This window comes from Schistocerca gregaria, chromosome 11 (genome assembly GCF_023897955.1).
Source record: "Schistocerca gregaria isolate iqSchGreg1 chromosome 11, iqSchGreg1.2, whole genome shotgun sequence".
Taxonomy (NCBI): domain Eukaryota; kingdom Metazoa; phylum Arthropoda; class Insecta; order Orthoptera; family Acrididae; genus Schistocerca; species Schistocerca gregaria.
Window position 1 is genome coordinate 76,079,035 of NC_064930.1, and position 19,810 is coordinate 76,098,844.

Genomic DNA, 19,810 nt, shown 5'->3' on the forward strand with positions numbered 1-19,810 from the left:
CCTCCTGACATTGCGCCTGTTGGTAGTCTAGTTCCTACACACTCCACCAGACAGCACTCTTCTACCCCCCTCCCCCCTCCCCCCCCCCCCCCCCCCAACACCAGCACACCGCTATCCCTTCCTCTTTCCCCACCCCGTCCAGACTGCTACTTCCATTCCTGATCCGAGCCGATGGAGCTGCCAGTCACGTGCGTGATGTGTGCTGGCTTACGCGTGTACAAATGGTGTTTGTTTCTCTTTCCTGTTCTGATGAAGACTGTGGCAAAATCTTGTGTGTAAGCATCTTTCAATCATGCCTGTCTGCAACTTAACATGTCATCTTCATGGTAAGTATCTTTTCCTACCTTGTTGATATTCCAACCTGGCGTTCAGATTGCTTAAAAAGAGTAATATTGGTTTGTACTGTTATTATTTCTTGTGACCTTTTTCTAATTCATGACTGAGGAACTTTAGTATTTGAAAATTATAAGAGGGCAACACGGTCAAGTTTACTTTGTAACGAAATGTTCTCACCGTAAAGCTCCCACACTCAAGACTGATAGCCACAAAATTAGTATGTGTAGGAGTTTTACAATCTCTGTAGGAAGAACAAATATGCCAAGTTTCTATATTAAAAAACTAAAAACACACCTCGAATGCAAAAAAAACACCTAGTGTTAAGTGTTAATACAGGTTTCGGCGCAGATAACTACACCTTCTTCAGAACAATAATAAAACCCTCAAGTGCCTAAGAAGACCTTTGTCAATGATTAAAAGAATGCCATAGCTACACATTTATAAACGAAAAAGAAAAGGAAAACACAAACAGCGCATAGAGCAAAGTCAAAACCACTACTTAAGTTAATGGTGTACCCCCACCTCACACCAGCCAACGTTCGATGCACAGTGACCCGCCATAAACTGCAGCTATAAATGGTCAAAATACTTAACACTAGGTGCTTTTTTTCACAATCGAGGCGCGTTTTTAGTTTAATATATTAACAAATGATTGCTGATGCGCTGCGATGTTGAAGGTTCTTACGCCAAGTTTCACCTAAATCTGAGACGGCCCAGAGGATTCGATACGGAATGACCGTTCAGAGGACAAAGACACGATACAAACATCCCAGACGGCAACACACGCGACACAGATTACGCGTCCCAGTCTCGAGGTACTCGCCTACCCTCTGTACTAAATGACACCCTCACCTCTGCCCCCCGGAGGAAGTGGGCTGTGCCTTCAGCTGCACAGCGCGTATCCTGGGCTCCGCAGTCGATATCCTGATCACCGTGGGCTCCACCTTGGCGGCAGCTGGCGGCGCAGGTGCGGGTGCCGGCTCGCCACTCCTGACGTGCACGTTCTGTCCGGAAGGCACTGCCGTCACCGGTTCCGGCTTTTTCTCGGGTACCGTGCCGTCGACCGTGGGAGCTTTGGCGATGTCCACAGTGGCGTCTGCACTGGCAGTCTGAGGTTCTTGTGAGGTTTGTTGTGCCTGCAACAATTCACTACAATGCAGTAGCTGCCAGCGCCGCCACACACACACACACACACACACACACACACACACACACACACACACACACACACAAATAAAACATTTGTGAAAGTTTTTTGAACTGAAGCGGCCAAATTTGCTACAATTAATTTTTTACGCATCACACTAAAGAACAAAACTGAATCTGTACGGGAATCAAAGTGTCCTCGCTAACACCCAATTCTACAAAGGATATTTGAAAATTGTTCTCAACAACTACCCTGAGCGTACGTATAAGCCAAAATTGTCACTACATCACTTCTCTTGTCAGCATAAGCGTGGCGACACTGTGGGATAACTTCTGCACAGGTTGGATAATAAGGGGAAGAGCCAGTGACAAGCCGACAGAGTGAGTATGCCACAGTAATGATACGAGCAAATGAAAACAATCAGTTCAGTCGGTTACAGCTTCGCATGACGGCTGGATTATTCATTCATTCTTTTGACTGAAACCAGTCAGTGTGAGCTACTCAATAAAAACATTCAATTCATTTGTTTTTAGTTTCACATATCCGTATGATCATTTCTTTCGAATGAACCCACTCTGGGAACAATCTAATGGAAACAATCTAAGGAGTCCCACCCATTCCATTCCGAGCAGAAATGTTTGACTGTTATTGCCACTGTTAAATAACTTTTGTCGACCGTGCTCTGATACCACCTATTGTCACTGTCATTGCTATTTAGTTATTTGCTTTATACTGAGTCCCAATAAGTAGCTTTTAATACAGGTTTTCACCCACACTCACAAACAGGTGTTTTCTTAACACATCCGTCACCCAGTGCGATTTGGTCGAGTTTCACGCGGCGCCCACATCCGACTGTCGAGACGTAAACACAGCAATACACGGGAATAGCAATGATACAACTTGAGCAGATTCGTGTGTTGCCGGTGATCTAATGCTACAGAGCCTTCGATTCATTACAAAGAATGAAGTGTTTAGTTCAAAAACGGGAAAAGTGAGAAGTACTTTGGTTGGAGGACTGCCTCTCATCTCCCTGGATTTATCTCAGATATGTCACGATGTCGAGAAGCATACTGTGTCTAAGACACATACCAGTGACCTTTGCATCTTCAAAATATTCCTCAGACAGCATAAAAGAACTGAAATAGAGGAGAGTAGTGGTGATAAAGTAGTCCGTTCAAGACAAAAAGGGATAAACAAAATATCATCTAATCCAGAGCCCGATATAGATGATTTGTATGCAAGTAACGATTTTGATAATGTGTTGGAAGAAACTGTTGTTGACTAAGAACAGACCCTTAACTTGATTGACGATTCATTGGACAACATCCAGTCGAACAGGAAACTGTCATTTCCAGTCACTGGAAAAGGTGGGCTTCTGACGAGTTTTCCATCCGATATTGGTACAGCTGAAGTGCTTTCACTATTCTTAGACGAAAAAATAATAAGTTTCTTAGTCACAGAGACTAACAGATATGCAGAGCAAAAACCACATCAACTTGAAATGAACGAACATACTCTAACTGAAAAGATGAAAACCCACCACAAATTACAAGCTTTATCGGGCTATTGATTTGGATGGGTCTTGTACAGATACGCTACTTACAAGTTTCTATTTCCATGCAGAATCTGTCCAGTAATTGTTTTGAGCCACTGTTTGCAAACTTGCATTTCACACAAGTAATGAAACGAATGATTACTGTTGAAGACTTGGAAAAGTATTACCATTCCAAAACATGTTGTTGTTGTTGTTGTTGTTGTTGATGTCTTCAGTCCTGAGACTTGTTTGATGCAGCTCTCCGACAGACAATTATCAAAAAGTCTTCTCATCAGGTGAATATATTTTAGTCGACAAGACAATGGTTCCTCTGAGGGGACGATTAAGGTTGAGGCAATGCATACCAACAAAATTGCACAAGTATAGTTGCAAGCAAGTTGGCGTAGCCAAAGACACCTGCACTGAACATGCAGCTAAACTGCTAAATAAAGGACAAACTTTTTTGTCAAAAACTTTTATATGCACTATGAATTTGCAGTGAAATACCACAGTTCAAAATGCATGTCACTGGAACAGTACGGTACAAAAAAATTTTATGCCACATTTTGAAATGACATGCCCATGAAAGAGGTGAAATGACAGCACATGTAGATGACAGTGCAGTGTAGTGGTGCCAAAATGGAGGGAAGTTCGTCATCTTAGGACATTATCCACAAAACTAACACCTACTACGACATTCACCTCGCATTCTATGCATTGCGGTCATCCTCCAAAAATGAAACCTTGGGGGAGAGGGAGGGGGGGGGGGGGGGGGTGAGACCATGCTGCGTCCCACGACAATACCCGCCACGTGAGTGGTACCGCAACGTCTTTCCAAGTGAGTTCCAGTTTCACATAATGCACCTCGCTCGAGCGACACGTCTACGTGGAGAAGTTCCGAGGAGAACGAAGGTTGACACACCGCATTTGGCACCATCTTACAAGTGCGGTTTGGCTAAAGTCTAGATTGGGGCCAGAAGCAGACACAGCAGTGCTTATCCAGCTCAGAGGTTAGCAACGCATCACCTTTGTGCAGCTGATGTGACAATTCTTTGACATCACCAATGCAAGGTGAGAAGAGAGACAATATTTGTCTAGCGCCAAAATTGAAACCATTAACTTGTCCTCTGTTTTTCAGTGTATTAGTGAGTTTCATGAGAAATATTTTGTGGTTGTGGCAGCGAGTGCTATAAATTGGGATCGATGTCGGTGCATGTCTCACAGATTAATTGCAGAAACACAAAAGTATAAAATCTTGTGAAATAAATATACAATTGATTTATGTGAGAACACTGAGTAAGTGGATCAATGTTTTTTACTTAAATCATGGGAGAGAGCAGGTGGATCAATGTTCGTTCATAACAGAGGTGCACATTAGATATATTAATATAACATTGCTCCACCTACCTCCTCCCACGATACAATTAAAATACACAGATCCACTTACTTAATGTGCTTTGCATATTGACTGTGTAGCAACACAGTGCAGAGAAATACATCACTGCTTTCTCAAATATACCACAGGTTCAGATGATGTCCTCGGTTTGCAGATATGGGCCAAGTTTAACATTACTTCGAAATACGTCATCTGCCTGCAGCTCTCCCATTGGCTGCACAACACAAACAGTTGACACGTCATCTTTCGCTCACATCACACCTCGTGGCAAGTGCTGACAACATTTCTGCAGAAAACCTAAGTATGCCACTGGCCCTATACTAAACTCTTACTCCTTGATCAGCCCGTGACGGTACCGGGTACCTACAATTACACAATAGTCACCTCCAGTTTGTGCAGGTGGTAATCTGGACACGTGTGAAATTCAGCAGCTCTGTGCTGTGTCACAGGTGTTTCAGAGGCACCTTCCAACAAGGTATCACAAGATCGCATCACACCCGTGCCACCCCATCCGCTGCCTGGACTGGCACGTCCTCCATCCTCCGGGTCCGTCATCGTACGGATACGTCCGTTCACGGGTTGCTGACAGTCTGGCACACCACACTCACCAACCGCCACAACTGACGTACTCTGGCACGGGATCAAAGCGACACACAATGAAGGACCTGTGTGCGCCACCTGAGCTAAGTACGATTCGGTACTCGCCAGGTCAGAACCGTCGTCGCTGGCAGAGGTGAAAGCTCCGTGCATTAAGGTTCGCAGCCAGCATAACCCTGCGCCACCAAAAAATTTCATTACTTATTCTCCATACTGTGCGTAAAATTTTGTTATTCGTCTCTCTCGCCAGTGTCGCAGCTTCGACAGTCGCCCGCGTACCTGTGAAAATACGGCATTCCCGGAATGTGCCGGGTCAGAACGGCTCAGAGATCGGAAGACTGCCAGCTGCCGCCTCACCTGGGTGTGAGCGCCGCCCACGCGGTAGTCGCTGTCCACTTTGAGCGAGACGGCCCGGTCGCGCGGCCGTTCGCCCCAAGAGGCGAAGCTGATTGCCGGCGGCCGGTACGGCTGCGGCTGTGGCTGTGGCTGTGGCTTCGTGGCGACTTCCGTGACTCGAGCCTCTCCCGTCGTCTTCTGCGAGTCCTCTGGTGACCGCTCCAACTTCGGTACTGCTGCCGAGGTGTCTGCCGTTGCACCCGATCCTTCACTGCTGCTACTGAAATCCAAAATCATTTTCTGTTATTTTTTTTAATGCCATAGCTTTGACATTGCAGCTACAAATCAACAAGAAACCACATTCTTTGTTACAGTGCTGTTTTAAAAAAAAAAAGACATGCAGCCGCAATATACCGGGTGATCAATAAGTCAGTAAAAATTTGAAACCTAAATAAATCACGGAATAATGTAGATAGAAAGGTACAAATTGACACACATGCTTGGAATGGCATGGGGTTTTATGAGAACAAAAAAAACACAAAAGTTCAAAAATGTCTGACAGATGGCGCTTCATCTGATCAGAATAGCAATAATTAGCATAACAAAGTAAGACAAAGCAAAGATGATGTTCTTTACAGGAAATGCTGAATATGTCCACCATCATTCCTCAACAATAGCTGTAGTCGAGGAATAATATTGTGAACAGCACTGTAAAGTATGTCTGGAGTTACGGTGAGGCATTGGAGTCTGATGTTGTCTTTCAGCATCCCTAGAGATGTCGGTCGATCACGATACACTTGTGACTTCCGGTAACCCCAAAGCCAATAATCGCACGGACTGAGGTCTGGGGACCTGGGAGGCCAAGCATGACGAAAGTGGCGGCTGAGCACATGATCATCACCAAATGACGCACACAAGAGATCTTTCACGTGTCTGGCAGTATGGGGTGGAGCACCATCCTGCATAAACATCATACATTCCAGCAGGTGTTCATCAACCAGGCTGGGTATGATGCGATTCTGTAACATATTGGCGTACCTCTCACCCGTCACAGTAGCAGCTACTGATGTTTTGCTGTCCAGCGTCATCTGTCGGACATTTTGTGAACTTTTTTTTATTTATTTTTTTAACCCCCTTGTCATTCCACGCATGTATGTCAATTTTTACCTCTCTATCTACATTATTCCATGGTTTATTAAGTTTTCAAATTTATACTGACTTTTTGATCACCCGGTACTTCTACTAATCTTTATACGCCGTATTAATGTATAATAACAGAGGATTTCTGGCCAATACTTGGTCATGGAGTTGAAATGTTCAGTGCTTCCGACACACACACACACACACACACACACACACACACACACACACACACACACACGTAGAAGTATTAGATACAGTTGCAGCTTTCGAAACTAATTACTCCCTCCTCAAGAAGGAAACAGGTATAACTTTGGCACAGTTAAAAATTAAGGGCAGGTTGCTCACACCCCACCTATCACACGGACAAGCATGGACTATGAATTGATCTTTCCGATAATTCAAATAGTAAGTAAATTAGAACGCTACATTTCATCAGCTGACAGAAAAAAAGATTTTTTAAATATATAAATTAGGGCAAGACAACAGGAAATTAACTAAGCCCATGAGCAGTATGCTTCACAAAGGACAAATATTCAGCTATGGACTGCAACACATTGAGGGGGAAAAAAAAAATTGAGTGGGCGCAGCAATTATTCCATTCCCCCCCCCCTCCCCCCCCTCCCCAGCCAGCCCCTCCTCTTCACACACACACACACACACACACACACACACACACACACACACACACACACACACACACACACACACAAAAGATGGTCAATTGGTCAATAGTCCTCTCATCATCCCCAAATACAGAGCAGAGGAAATTCAGGAATATTTTCCGAGTATTTTGGTACAAGGAATTCCTGAAGGGATTCGTGCAGCTAAATATCTGTACTGCACTGAAAATATCTGCACAGCAGTGCAAATGTCAATGGTACCTGCTGTGTGTCTTCTACATCACAGACCTTTTGACTGGGTGCAAGTTCTGTTTCATTACTCTGTGTTTCATGTTGTACATTTTGGTGACTCCATATTACAGCCTCTCACATGCTCCGAAGGTGCAGCGAGATCCAAGTTACCTGTATTGATACATGATGCGGACCCGAGACTTCACAGCTAACAGAAGCATGCAGATGTCTAAATCATACATCGTTTCTCCTGGAAACTCCTATTTGCTGCACTTACAATGTCTCGATATATGTCATATTCGAAACTCCACTTCTAACAGTCACTCACACAGTTGCAGATGCCACGATATACACTGAGAAAAATGGCAACAGAAGAAGCACAGAAAATATGCTTCTAACAGTGGCAAAAGTTCTTAAAAACACGTCACAACGTACAACAATTAAGGTAGTATGAAAGTATCCACAGAAACGGTATTTCAAAAATCAAGAAGTAAAAATGTAATAATGTGTTACAGTATTTTCGTAACTATGCTAATTTCTGCACATTTTAGGTTTAAATAACCCACTGACGATGTCGATATTTGCCACAAACTATTTTGGTAAATAAATAAGTAAACAAATAAAGTGTTCTGCATCGAGGCAGACTCACAATTCCCGTATTATTGTTTTTCTAAGAGAAAGTTATTACAACGTACTCCTTTCGGTCACGTACGACAGTGGTAGATCCTTTGTCTGCTGGAGTCATCAGCTTTTAAGGAATGCTTAGTCTGGAGTTCTGGGAGGATAGATTAGGGTTATGTTAAAGGAACCTGAGGAAAGATTGTGAAGCAATGCTGGATGTGAGAATGTGAGAAATTCTTGGAATGCTTGTGAGGAATGATTTTCAGATAGTGGTGGATACAGTAAAATTGAGATCACCGTCAAAACTTTGTCTCAGTAATGAAGAAGGTTTTGGTACTTATTTCAACAACTGTACGATGGGGTTGTGGATGGAATTGTCCCATTGTCACCATTAATTGGTGATAAAAAAGCAAGGAGTATGAGTTATTTATTGCATCATTATCATTATCAAACCCAGAGCAAGAATCAGAACAACAAAAAACCCAGTCAAAGTTGCAAATTTCACTCGGACCACGACCATTTCCAATACAGATAATCCTTATTCTCCATAACTGTTTGTCTCCACATTTTTGGCACAGTTTTTGCATTTTCAGAAATACCAGTCTGACTATTTGTTACAATGATCTGAACATGGGTACGGAGTACCAGCCACCTGATTAACAGAAGTAGCTGACCTACAATTATTCCACCGCGCTGGAAATTCGTATCGAGCAAGAAGTTAAAAATCTCAGTTATTTATTTTTTAGACTATGCACCACACTGTCTGATCTAATCTTTATTTTCTGTAGTTCTTTGTTCCTTCAATGAATGCATGTGCTTTGCTACACTTATATCTACCGTATTATAATGTTATTTATTTGCTAACACTGTGGTAGAAACTCAAAAACTAATTCTTTTATACAGTTATTGGTAGATAGCTTTCATTTACGAGATGGAATGGAAAACTTTATCGGTTGTTATGTACAGAGAGGCTGCTGTCATAACATTAGCATATCCAACCTAACTCGACATGATGTGAACTGTCAAACGCACTGTTTCACCGGCGCAGGTACAGGAGATCGCTCCATTTCCACAGAAACAAACCAAATAAATAATACTTGTAAATAATAGATTTCAGCTATCAGTCACCCTTTGGAATTTTTATTGGCAGGTCTAGATTTCAGCTACAAACCAGCCATTCTCAATGCTAAGAATACAACAGGTAAACAGTTAGATGATGTCATAAAAAAGTTGCAATTAATGGCTTATCTCATGTGGTTTATATATTACATAGCACTATCATTTTTTATCAATGCATGCAATGCCTAACATAATTGTAGGTCAGCTACTTCTGTTAATCAGTTGGCTGGTACTCCGTACCCATGTTCAGATCATTGTAACAAATAGTCAAATTGGTATTTCTGAAAATGCAAAAACTGTGTCAAAAATGTGAAGACGAACAGTTATGGAGAATACGGATTATCTGTATTGGAAATGGGTCGAGAATGGCTAGTTTCTAGCTGAAATCTAGATCTGCCAATAAAAAGTCCAAAGGACGACTGATAGCTGAAATCTATTGTATACAAGTAAAAATAACAGTCACTGAGTGCAACAGCCTTTGAATGGAGGGTAACCTGATAAACAAAATAATAATTATATGATTACTCCAAAACAAGGCACTAGAAGCTACGAGTCCCCTAACCAAAAACTTTTGGTGGCGTAGTTCGGGTTTGTACCATATACGTTTAGCTACAAGCAAGATTTACGAGGGTCGGTCAAAAAGTAATGCCTCCCATTCTTTTTTTACTTAAAAAAATTAAGTTAAGTGAAAAATTTGAATTTGGCGCCATTCCTCAAACCTTCTTCTGCAATCCACTGCAGTAGTAACTTTCTGTGTCAACAGGTGGCAGCACAGCAGAAGTTTGTAAGATGGCCGACATCGATGTTCGTTTGAGACAGCGTTGTGTGATTGAATTCTTGAATGCAGAAGGTGAAACGCCCATACGCATTCATGACAGACTGAAGAAGGTGTATGGTGTTGTGACAGTGGATGTCAGCACTGTTAGACGATGGGTTCGTCGTTGTAAGGAAGCTGAAGGGCAAACACCGTTGACTGACGAAAAGCGGAGCGGCAGGCTGGTGAGTGCAGTGACTCCACACAACATTCAGCAAGTTGATGACATCATTCGTGGTGACCGTCGGGTGACTGCAGATGAAGTGTGTTGCATTATTTCTCTTAGTAAAGGCAGTGTGATCACGATTATTAAACAATTGGGGTACTCAAAAGTTTGTGCACGGTGGGTTCCAAGAATGTTAACCGATCAGAATAAAGAGGCAAGGAAAACAATAGCCTCCCAACACTTTCAGCGCTTCCGTTTGGAGGGAGATGAGTTTCTGAAAAAAATTGTGACCGGGGACGAAACATGGGTGCATTTTTTGAACCCGAATCAAAGAGGCAGTCAATGGAGTGGCGTCACACAAGCTCGCCGAGGAAGAAAAAATTCAAAACTGTGCGATCGGCAGGGAAAGTTATGGCAACAGTTTTCTGGGATACAGAGGGTGTGATTCTGGTTGATTTTTTGGAGCAGGGATGCACAATAAATTCTGTTCAATACATCACAACCCTCAAAAAACTTAAAGCACGTCTTCAACGAGTTCGCTCCAACAAAATCAATGGCAGATGTTCTTCTTTTGCATTACAATGCAAGACCACACACCAGTCGTCACACCTCTGACGAGATTGTCAAAATTGGATGGGAAGTTTTGCCTCATCCCCCATACAGCCCTGACCTGGCACCATCAGACTTCCATCTGTTCGGGCCACTAAAAGAAGCTCATCGTGGGATTCATTTTGAAGATGAGGAGGCCGTCAAAACATCCGTGCGTCAGTGGCTTAGGAAGCAGAGCTGTGATTTTTACCGTGCTGGGATACATGCCCTTGTTCAAAGATGGACCAAAACTGTAGAGATGGGCGGAGATTACATTGAAAAATGACAAAATGATCCTCAATGTTGTGGTTTTCAACCTATGTAATTGCATTTAAATTTCCTGACAATTAAACGTAGAAAAAAAATAGGAGGCATTACTTTTTGACTGACCCTCGTAGTCTGGGAGAAACGACGTACAAATCGGCTCTTATCAAAATGCGGATTTCGTAGTCCCACAAACAGGGCTCCCTTCATCTCATCTCTCTCGTAAAGTCTCACGACCCAGTGGACACTTCCCTCACACTCTCGAGCTGAGTAAAAGAAACTTGTGATGCGAGAAGCACAGCTCTCCTCCGATTATCGCTCTAATCTGCCTGCAGGGAGCGCCTGGCAGGCTGCGGTGTCCGCTGCTCACCTGGATGGCTCCCGCTCTGTCGTCGTCTTCAGCCGGGGTAGTATGCTGCGCAGCACCTGGAACAGCAAACGTGAACTCTGAGGACCGCCGGGAAAAAAACACGAGAGCGCTCCTGTCTAATGTGAAGCAGTCAGGAAAGTCTTCTGCTACCTTTTACCAACACTTAAAAGACAGAAGTAAATTTTTCAAACTCTCGGTTCATCCCTATGAAATCCCCAAACCACCTTCCCTACCCTCTGGCTCCTACCCTTGTAACCGCCCCCGGGGTAAAACCTGTCCCGTGCACCCCCCCACCATCACCACCTACTCCAGTCCCGTAACCCGGAAGGTGTACACGATCCAAGGCAGAGCCACGTGTGGAAGCAGCCACGTGATTTACCAACTGACCTGCCTACACTGTGAAGCCTTCTATGTGGGAATGACCAGCAACAAACTGTCCATTCGCACGAACGGACACGGGGAGACGGTGTTTGTCGGTAATGAGGATCACCCTGTGGGTAAACGTGCCTCGGTGCATGGCCAGCACATCTCGGCAAGTACCCACTGCCATGCTCTCCACAGTGGTGTGCAGACTATCGATTTACATGTATGTGTGCACGAGGGGGAGGAGGGTGGGTGTGCGCCTGTGTTGTTTTGGTAACTACATACTGGAGAGGCTTGGAGTGAGCGAACGCTGCCACTGAAACACATGCTGTCCCCCCCCCTCAGTGACTAACAAATCGATTTGTTGCTTTAAGGTTGGCATCTGGATGGACAGATCTCAGCTGAGTACCACACACACTCATTCGAGGTGGCCCGGTGGAGAGGTTTGGAGTAAGTCCAGAATGCGGTCACACAGTCTGGTAATTAGGATCTGTTCCACTCCAACTGTCCTCTTTGAGCCACCAAATGAAAATTGTTACATAACCGAGAATTTGAAAAAACGTACAGACTAAACGAGGAACAAATATTTTCCGCACCTGCACCGATTGCAGCTGAGACGAGCCAGTGTCCTCCCCATTGGTAGACTCCGCAGCACCTGCAAACGGAAGACACAGAACGTTCACAAATGAAGTTAGCAGCAGAAATTTCATTCCTGAAAGGAAAGAATGCTAACAGGTAAAAGAGATATTGTTCTAGAGTAGGTGTGTCCAACCCACAGCCCACATGTGGCCCAAAGCAAGTATCAACACACCCCAAGAAGTCGGCATCTGTCACACAACTGGTAAAATAATAATAATAATAATAATAATAATAATAATGATAACACAATTCATCAAATTCCATTCGTGTCATGTTATGATAAATTGAATATTTTCAATCTTAAATTCCCACCACACTATGCCATTCTCTCATTGGTCCATCTCATCCGTCTCATCCATCTCTCTCTCTCTCTCTCTCTCTCTCTCTCTCTCTCTCTCTCTCTCTCTCTCTCTCCCTCTCACTCCCCCCCTTCTCCCTCCCCTTCCTAAGTGCTTATTGCGAACATTAAGTATATTATGTGCACCCCAAAGCACTTTTCTTCTTACAATATGATCCAGGTAAGCTCAGAAGTTGGTCACTCAGTTCCGGCAACTGTTGCATTGTCTGTAGTACCAACAGTGTTACAAGCGATGGGCAAAAAGTACAGTGTCAGCAGAAAGTTTAATGGCAACAGAATCTGAAGCTAGTCCTACGTGACCAGTTCTTTGGTCAGCTGATGTTACTAGGCTACCAAAATCTGTACGCATCGAACCACTGTGAATTTGGGGAGAAATGCACACTCACATGACCAATTTGTGAATCGGTTGGGTGTGGAATATGGATGATGGGGGGAAGGCAGAAGTGAAATGCTTGGAAGCATTTGACAAGCAGTGTTGCAGGATAATGAAGATCAGATGAACTGATTGAATAAGAAACTAAAAAGGGCACCTTATAAGCTGACCCTCTTAAATTTCTCCGCGGTTTTGATGTGGTCTTTAGTTTGAACACAGTTCGATGGACCTCTCCACACTATCCTATGCAAGCCTCCGAATAACAACTGCAGCCTACATCCAATTGAAACTGATTACTGACTTCTCTCATTCTCCCTCTGCTACTTTTAACCCCCACGCTTTCCTCCAACCGATAATTCCTCAATGTCTCAGAATGTCTCCTACCGACCGACCCCTTCTTTTAGTCAAGTTATGTCACAAATTTCCTTTATCCCCCTTTCTACTGGGTACCATCTCATTATTTACATGATCTACCAGTCTCATTCTGCATTCTTCTGTGGAATCACATTTCAACAGCTTCTATTCTCATCCCAACTGCTTATTGCCGTTCCATTTCCATACAAGGCTGTTCTCCAGACAAATGCCTCCATGACAGGCTTCCTAAAGCTTCAACAAGGGTACCCCTACAAGGGGGCGAAGGGGACCATGCCCCCTCTCTTCCTCCAGCTGTCAGGGATATGGAAAAAGAATATTGTGTAATCAAGTGTTTTTCTTTCAAGAAAATCACTGAAAAGTCATTATTATGCAGGTTTTTAGCAGGGTTGGACTGGAACAAAAACTTCATACCCCCCCCCCCCCCCCCCCCCCTCCGGTTTGTTGCCCCCAACTTCTGCACCCATCTACAAACTATCATATGAGCACTCTCGCATTTCAACTTCCATTTCACATTAACAAATTCCTCTTCCTCAGAATACTTTTTTATCCATCCCATGATTTAATCCGACTACTTTCGATTACCCTTGTTTCACTTTCTTTAGCGCTCCTACTATATCCTCCTAGATACTGGCAATTGCATTCAACTGTTCTTCCAAGTTATTTGCTGTCTCTGGCAGAATTACATCATCACTGGCAAATCTCAAATTTCTTATTTCTCCTCTCTGAACTTTTAACTCCTTCTCCAAAGTTTTCACTGGTTTCCTTTACAGCCTGCTCAACATACAGATTAAACAACATTGGAGACAGGGTGCTTCCGTAAAGTGTCCTTCGATTCTTGCAACTGCTGTCTGGTTTTTGTACAATTTGTATCTAACGTTTCATTCCCTGTATTTTACTCCTGCTACCTTCAGAATTTCAAAGAATTTACTCCAATCACACTTCTCAAAAGCTTTCTCTAAGTCCATAAAAGCTATAAATATAGATTTGCTGTTCTTAACCGTATCTTCTAAGATTATTCATAGGGTCAGTATAGTCTTGTGTGTTTCAAAATTTCTCTGCAACCTAAACCGAACTTCCCCAAGGTCTGCTTCCGCAAGTTTTATTTTTTTTATTTTTTGTTCTGTAAATAATTCATGCCAGTATTTTGAAAGCATGAGAAAGTGATAGCTCAATAATATTCAAAACTGTTAGCACGTGCTTCCTTTGGAACTGGAATTACTGTATTCTTCTCTAAGTCTGAGGGTACTTCCCCCATTTCACATTGGACACCAGGTAGAAAAGTTCTGTCATAGCTGACTCTGCCACAGATATCAGCAGCTCTAAGGAAATGTCATCTACTCAAGGGGCATTGTTTCAGCTAACTTGTTTACCTGTCTTTTTGACGTGCCTAACTACGACTCAATATCTCCGCTACGTGGTAAGTAGCAATCTACTGTCAATACTCCTGAAGAAACAGATGTCCTACACTGATCTTCAAATGCTGTATCTACACTCCTGGAAATTGAAATAAGAACACCGTGAATTCATTGTCCCAGGAAGGGGAAACTTTATTGACACACTGGTGCCGGGTAGGAGTGCAGAATCTGGAAACCCGGATGAAGACGAGGAGACTCTGGGGAAACTGGGTAGGGACGGAGAATTTTTGATGTGCAGCACCTCTACATCTTCCTACGAACGCAGAACACCGGCATCCCGGTAGGTGAATCTGTGATCCCCAGGTTACCAGTATCTCGGGAACGAAGCGAGACAGGGAAAAAATTTCAATGAAAATCTTGTATGGTTTCTGAACTCTGTCCACTGGTGAAATATTCGTGAGCTTGAAATGGTCTTGAAATTCTTCAGTAGGCATTAACCGGAAAGTAAATACCATCGGCATTAGCAGAACCCACTGGCGACCACTTGGAGGGTGCCAAATCAGAAAGCAGCATTGAGCTTGTGCCGGCACAGTCAGAGAAGATGGGATTCCAATTCGGTTTTACAGAGAGTACTCTACTGCATTGGATCCTTACTTAGCCTGTATTTATCGCGAATTTCTTGCTCAACGTAAAGTCTCGAGCGACTGGAAAAAGCGCAGGTGACGCCTGTATATATGAAGGGTAGAAGGACGGATCCTGAAAATTACAGACCAATATCCTTAACATCGGTTTGTTGCAGGATTCTTGAACATATTCTCAGTTCGAATGTAATGAATTTCCTTGAGACAGAGAAGTTGCTGTCCATGCATCAGCACGGCTTTAGAAAGCATCGCTCCTGCGAAACGCAACTCACCCTTTTTTCACATGATATCTTGCGAACCACGGATGAAGGGTATCAGATGGATGCCATATTCCTTGACTTCTGGAAGGCGTTTGATTCGGTGCCCCACTGCAGACTCCTAACTAAGATAGGAGCATATGGGATTACTTCCCAAATATGTGAGTGGCTCGAAGACTTCTTAAGTAATAGAACCCAGTATGTTGTCCTTGAAGGTGAGTGTTCATCAGAGGTTAGGGTATCATCTGTAGTGCCCCAGTGTGGTATGCCCCAGTGTGGTATGTCCGCTGTTGTTTTCTATCTACATAAATGATCTTTTGGATAGGGTGGATAGCAATGTGTGGCTGTTTGCTGATGATGCTGTGGTGTACGGGAAGGTGTCGTCGTTGAGTGACTGTAGGAGGATACAAGTTGATTTGGAAAGGATTTGTGATTGGTGTAAAGAATGGGAGCTAACTCTAAATATAGATACGTGTAAATTGATGTAGATGAATAGGAAAAAGAATCCCGTAATGTTTGAATACCCCATCAGTAGCGTAGTGCTTGGCACAGTCACGTCGATTAAATATTTGGGCGTAACATTGCACAGCGATATGAAGTTGGACAAGCATGTAGTGGCAGTTGTGGGGAAGGCAGATAGTCATCTTCGGTTCATTGGTAGAATTTTGGGAAGATGTGGTTCATCTGTAAAGGAGACCGCTTATAAAACACTAATATGACCAATTCTCGAGTACTGCTCAAGCGTTTGGGATCCCTATCAGGTCAGATTGAGGGAGGACATAGAAGCAAATTCAGAGGCGGGCTGCTAGATTTGTTACTGGTAGGTTTGATCATCACACGTGTGTTGCGGAAATGCTTCAGAAACTCGGGTGGGAGTCTCTGGAGGAAAGGAGGCGTTCTTTTCGTGAATCGCTACTGAGGAAATTTAGAGAACCAGCATTTGAGGCTGACTGTAGTACAATTTTACTGTCGCCAACTTATATTTCGCTGAAAGACCACAAAGATAAGACAAGAGAGATTAGGGCTCGTACAGAGGCATATAGGCAGTCATTATTCCCTCGTTCTGTTTGGGAGTGGAACAGCGAGAGAAGATGCTAGTTGTGGTATGAGGTACCCTCCGTCATGTACCGTACGGTGGATTGCGGAGTATGTATGTAGATGTAGAGAATCTCGGGGAACCCGGGCAGGTGCGAGAGTGCCATACCTCTGGTGCGTGCTTCTTCCCGCGCAGCTACGTCCTGCAGTGCGGCGTACACGTTCGATACGGACCGCTTCACCCCCGCAGCGTGAGACCCACCCCGCTGCTGCTCCGCGTGGCTACCCCGCCGAGAAGATCCGGCGGAGGAGCTGCAGGCGGAGCCAGAGCCGCCGACAGAGTTCGACCTCGAGACCTGCGAGGGCCGCCTCTCTCCACCGGCGGCCGCGACCGACGACGGCGCGGTTACCACGGACACGCGGCTCACTGCCGCGTCCTCAGCTTCAGCGAATATCTTGTCCGGGTCGATCTCTCTGAAAATAAAAATGCCCGACGTGAATATCAGTCGGTTTCTACAGCTTTTAACCTACCTCACCTTTCCTTGCAAGTGGCTGGATGTTAAAAAAGCTCTGGGAATCTCCAGGAACCAAAAATCAACTTATAATAATTTACTGATATTTTCTAAGAACAAAGAAGCTGTAACTTACCAAACAAAAGCGTTGGTATGTCGAGAGAGACAGTATAAACAATAAAAAACACACAAACACACACAAATCTCAAGCTTTTGCAACCCAAGGTTGCTTCATCAGGAAAGAGGGAAGGAGAGGGAAAGACGAAAGGATGTGGGTTTTAAGGGAGAGGGTAAGGAGTCATTCCAATCCCAGGAGTGGGAAAAAGGGGGAAAAGGGGGAAAAGGGGAGAATCAACAATAATAATTTCCTGGGGATTCTAGGTACAAGGATGAAGATGGTGTCAAGAAGCTATTAAACTAATGGTGAGCGAGGGGTTGGCAGAAGGGTCATATCGTACCACAACAGTGGCTTTCCTTCCCTCAGAACCAAGCTAGACTAATCACAATTTTCCAACATTGATAACTTATATTACACAATATTTGTATACAGTGCGGACAGAAAATAACTAGGTTCTGAAAATTAATGCAGTATGTACACTGTCATCTGAGTATATGACTGCATATGTTAAAACCCCATTAAATTTTCATTTAGCCACCTGTAGTGTTAACCCATCTCCTCGAAAGAACCGGAATGGTATCCGCAGCTTTCTGGAGGAAGTTGTGTGGGATGTTCATAAGAACTTCCCAAATCTGTGATTCTAATTTGTTCAATGTGTGACGTTTTATTTGGTACACCACCTCTTTTGCATAACCCCGTAAAAGAGAGCCACAGGTCCTCAGATTTGGACTTCTTACAGGCCATTCACAAGGTCCACAATTTCCCAGCCAACATTCTTAAAACTTCTCATCCAACCAATGCCGCACGACATTCGCAAAGAGAGGTGATGTGCCATCTTGTACGAAGATAATGTAGTTGGTGTTTTCCCGTTCAGATACTGTGGGGCAAATGTAATTCTGAAGCATCTGAAGCATCTGAAGGCAGCATTCCTTGTTTACTGTGTCATGCAGGAGATACAGGCCAATGATATTTGTAGCCATTAGTCTACATATGACGCAGTCATTTTTGACACTTTTGGACGAGAATGCATGTTCTCCACCGTAACTACATGATCGTGTTTAGTGCCTAGGAGGCATGAAAACTCACTACCCTACTTAATGTTCTGTTCCAATATTATTCCACCTATATTAGAAACTTAACACCCATTCAATAATATCTAGTTACTTCCCACCCACCCGGTAATTAACCCACTCTGAAGTACTGAGTATTTTAAAATTTGTGACTTTATAAAAAGTGCATAAAATTAAACATCAGTCCTACGCTAAAAACATGGAATTCTCTGAGATTTTATTTTATGAAATTCCTAAAATTCCTTGAGGTTTCTGGGATTTTTTCAGGTAAAATGTAATTACCTGAGGATTTCAGGTTTTTCAAAATAATTGCCATCCCGGTCACACTTACAGAAAACAGAGTATATACTCCAATTACAGTTACCCTAAAATTGGTGTTTCACTGACCAGAGTGGTTGGGGCCGGATGTCAGCAAATCGCAGCTGTTTCTCGGGCTATATGTGCTCGCAGCGTTGCCCACTCGGCGAACGTGAGCAGCCGAGCCCCGCCAATTGATACAGCCTACACTCTTCAGAATGGGAACAGGCGGACAGGCCGCAAGGGTGGGAATGGAGGGGAAGGAGCACCAAATGCACACCGATTTTTGCATCGCAGCACTATAAAAGGGCCAAAGTATATATGCTGCTGAAGTTAGACTTTGGTAAATTTTTCTGTTTCTGCACAGAAATATTGAAAATAAAATGTTCAATTCGCAATGCTGATCAAACGATCCTAAGCAAACTATTATGTTAAAGGCTTCAAATCTTTCGCAATTTACAGCCTCAAGTTGTAGCTCACCTTTAGTGATCGTAGGTATTGTGAAGTTTATGTTGCGGGGACTTAATGTCTCACATTACTGTAAAGGAAATCCAGCCATCTCACCAGTATAGTTTTAAGGCCGGGAGGATGGCCGTATCTCGCTACATTTTCTTTTCCTCTAAGAAAAATACTCTCTCGTCATAATTTGGTCATAAAATTTATAGCTCTCACTTTATTACAGCAATTGTCAATGTAATAAGCTGCACTGTTTTTTTTTAATCACACATCTGTGTATGTAAAAAGCTGATAATCTACAAATTTATTATTTGTAAAAGTAGACTCTGATAAACAACACTACAAACATTGGTACTATGTTGTAAGAGACACGAAGGTACTAATAACAAAACCATGAGGGGAAAAAAGAGAGAGAGAGAGAGAGAGATAGAGAGAGAGAGAGAGAGAGAGAGAGAGAGAGAGAGAGAGAGAGAGAGAGAGAGAAACTATGTAGGGGAAAATAACATAGAACACCTTATCATTTCATTAAATTTTGACAACACTAGGGAAAGTGAGTCACTCTCAACTGGCTCGTTTCCATCGGTGGTATAGAGTGTTATCAAAAATTCAGTTATTTTCACCTCTTACAATTTCCTCTGCCAGTATAGATAAATCATTACCACTCGACACGTGTGCAACG

General features: G+C 43.4%; 1 protein-coding gene across 5 annotated transcripts in view; it reads right to left on the reverse strand.

Moving 5' to 3' along the window:
* The window catches only part of LOC126295342 (uncharacterized), a 673,108-nt gene that overhangs the window by 26,673 nt on the left and 626,625 nt on the right, over positions 1–19,810 (reverse strand). For all 5 annotated transcript variants that reach the window (XM_049987813.1, XM_049987810.1, XM_049987812.1 and 2 more), the window contains 5 exons: positions 16,848–17,152; positions 12,242–12,300; positions 11,283–11,338; positions 5,368–5,626; positions 1,189–1,472 (listed from right to left, as the gene is read on the reverse strand). In XM_049987813.1, coding sequence (XP_049843770.1) covers positions 1,189–1,472; positions 5,368–5,626; positions 11,283–11,338; positions 12,242–12,300; positions 16,848–17,152 — 963 coding nt within the window. The remainder of the gene's footprint in view (positions 1–1,188; positions 1,473–5,367; positions 5,627–11,282; positions 11,339–12,241; positions 12,301–16,847; positions 17,153–19,810) is intronic.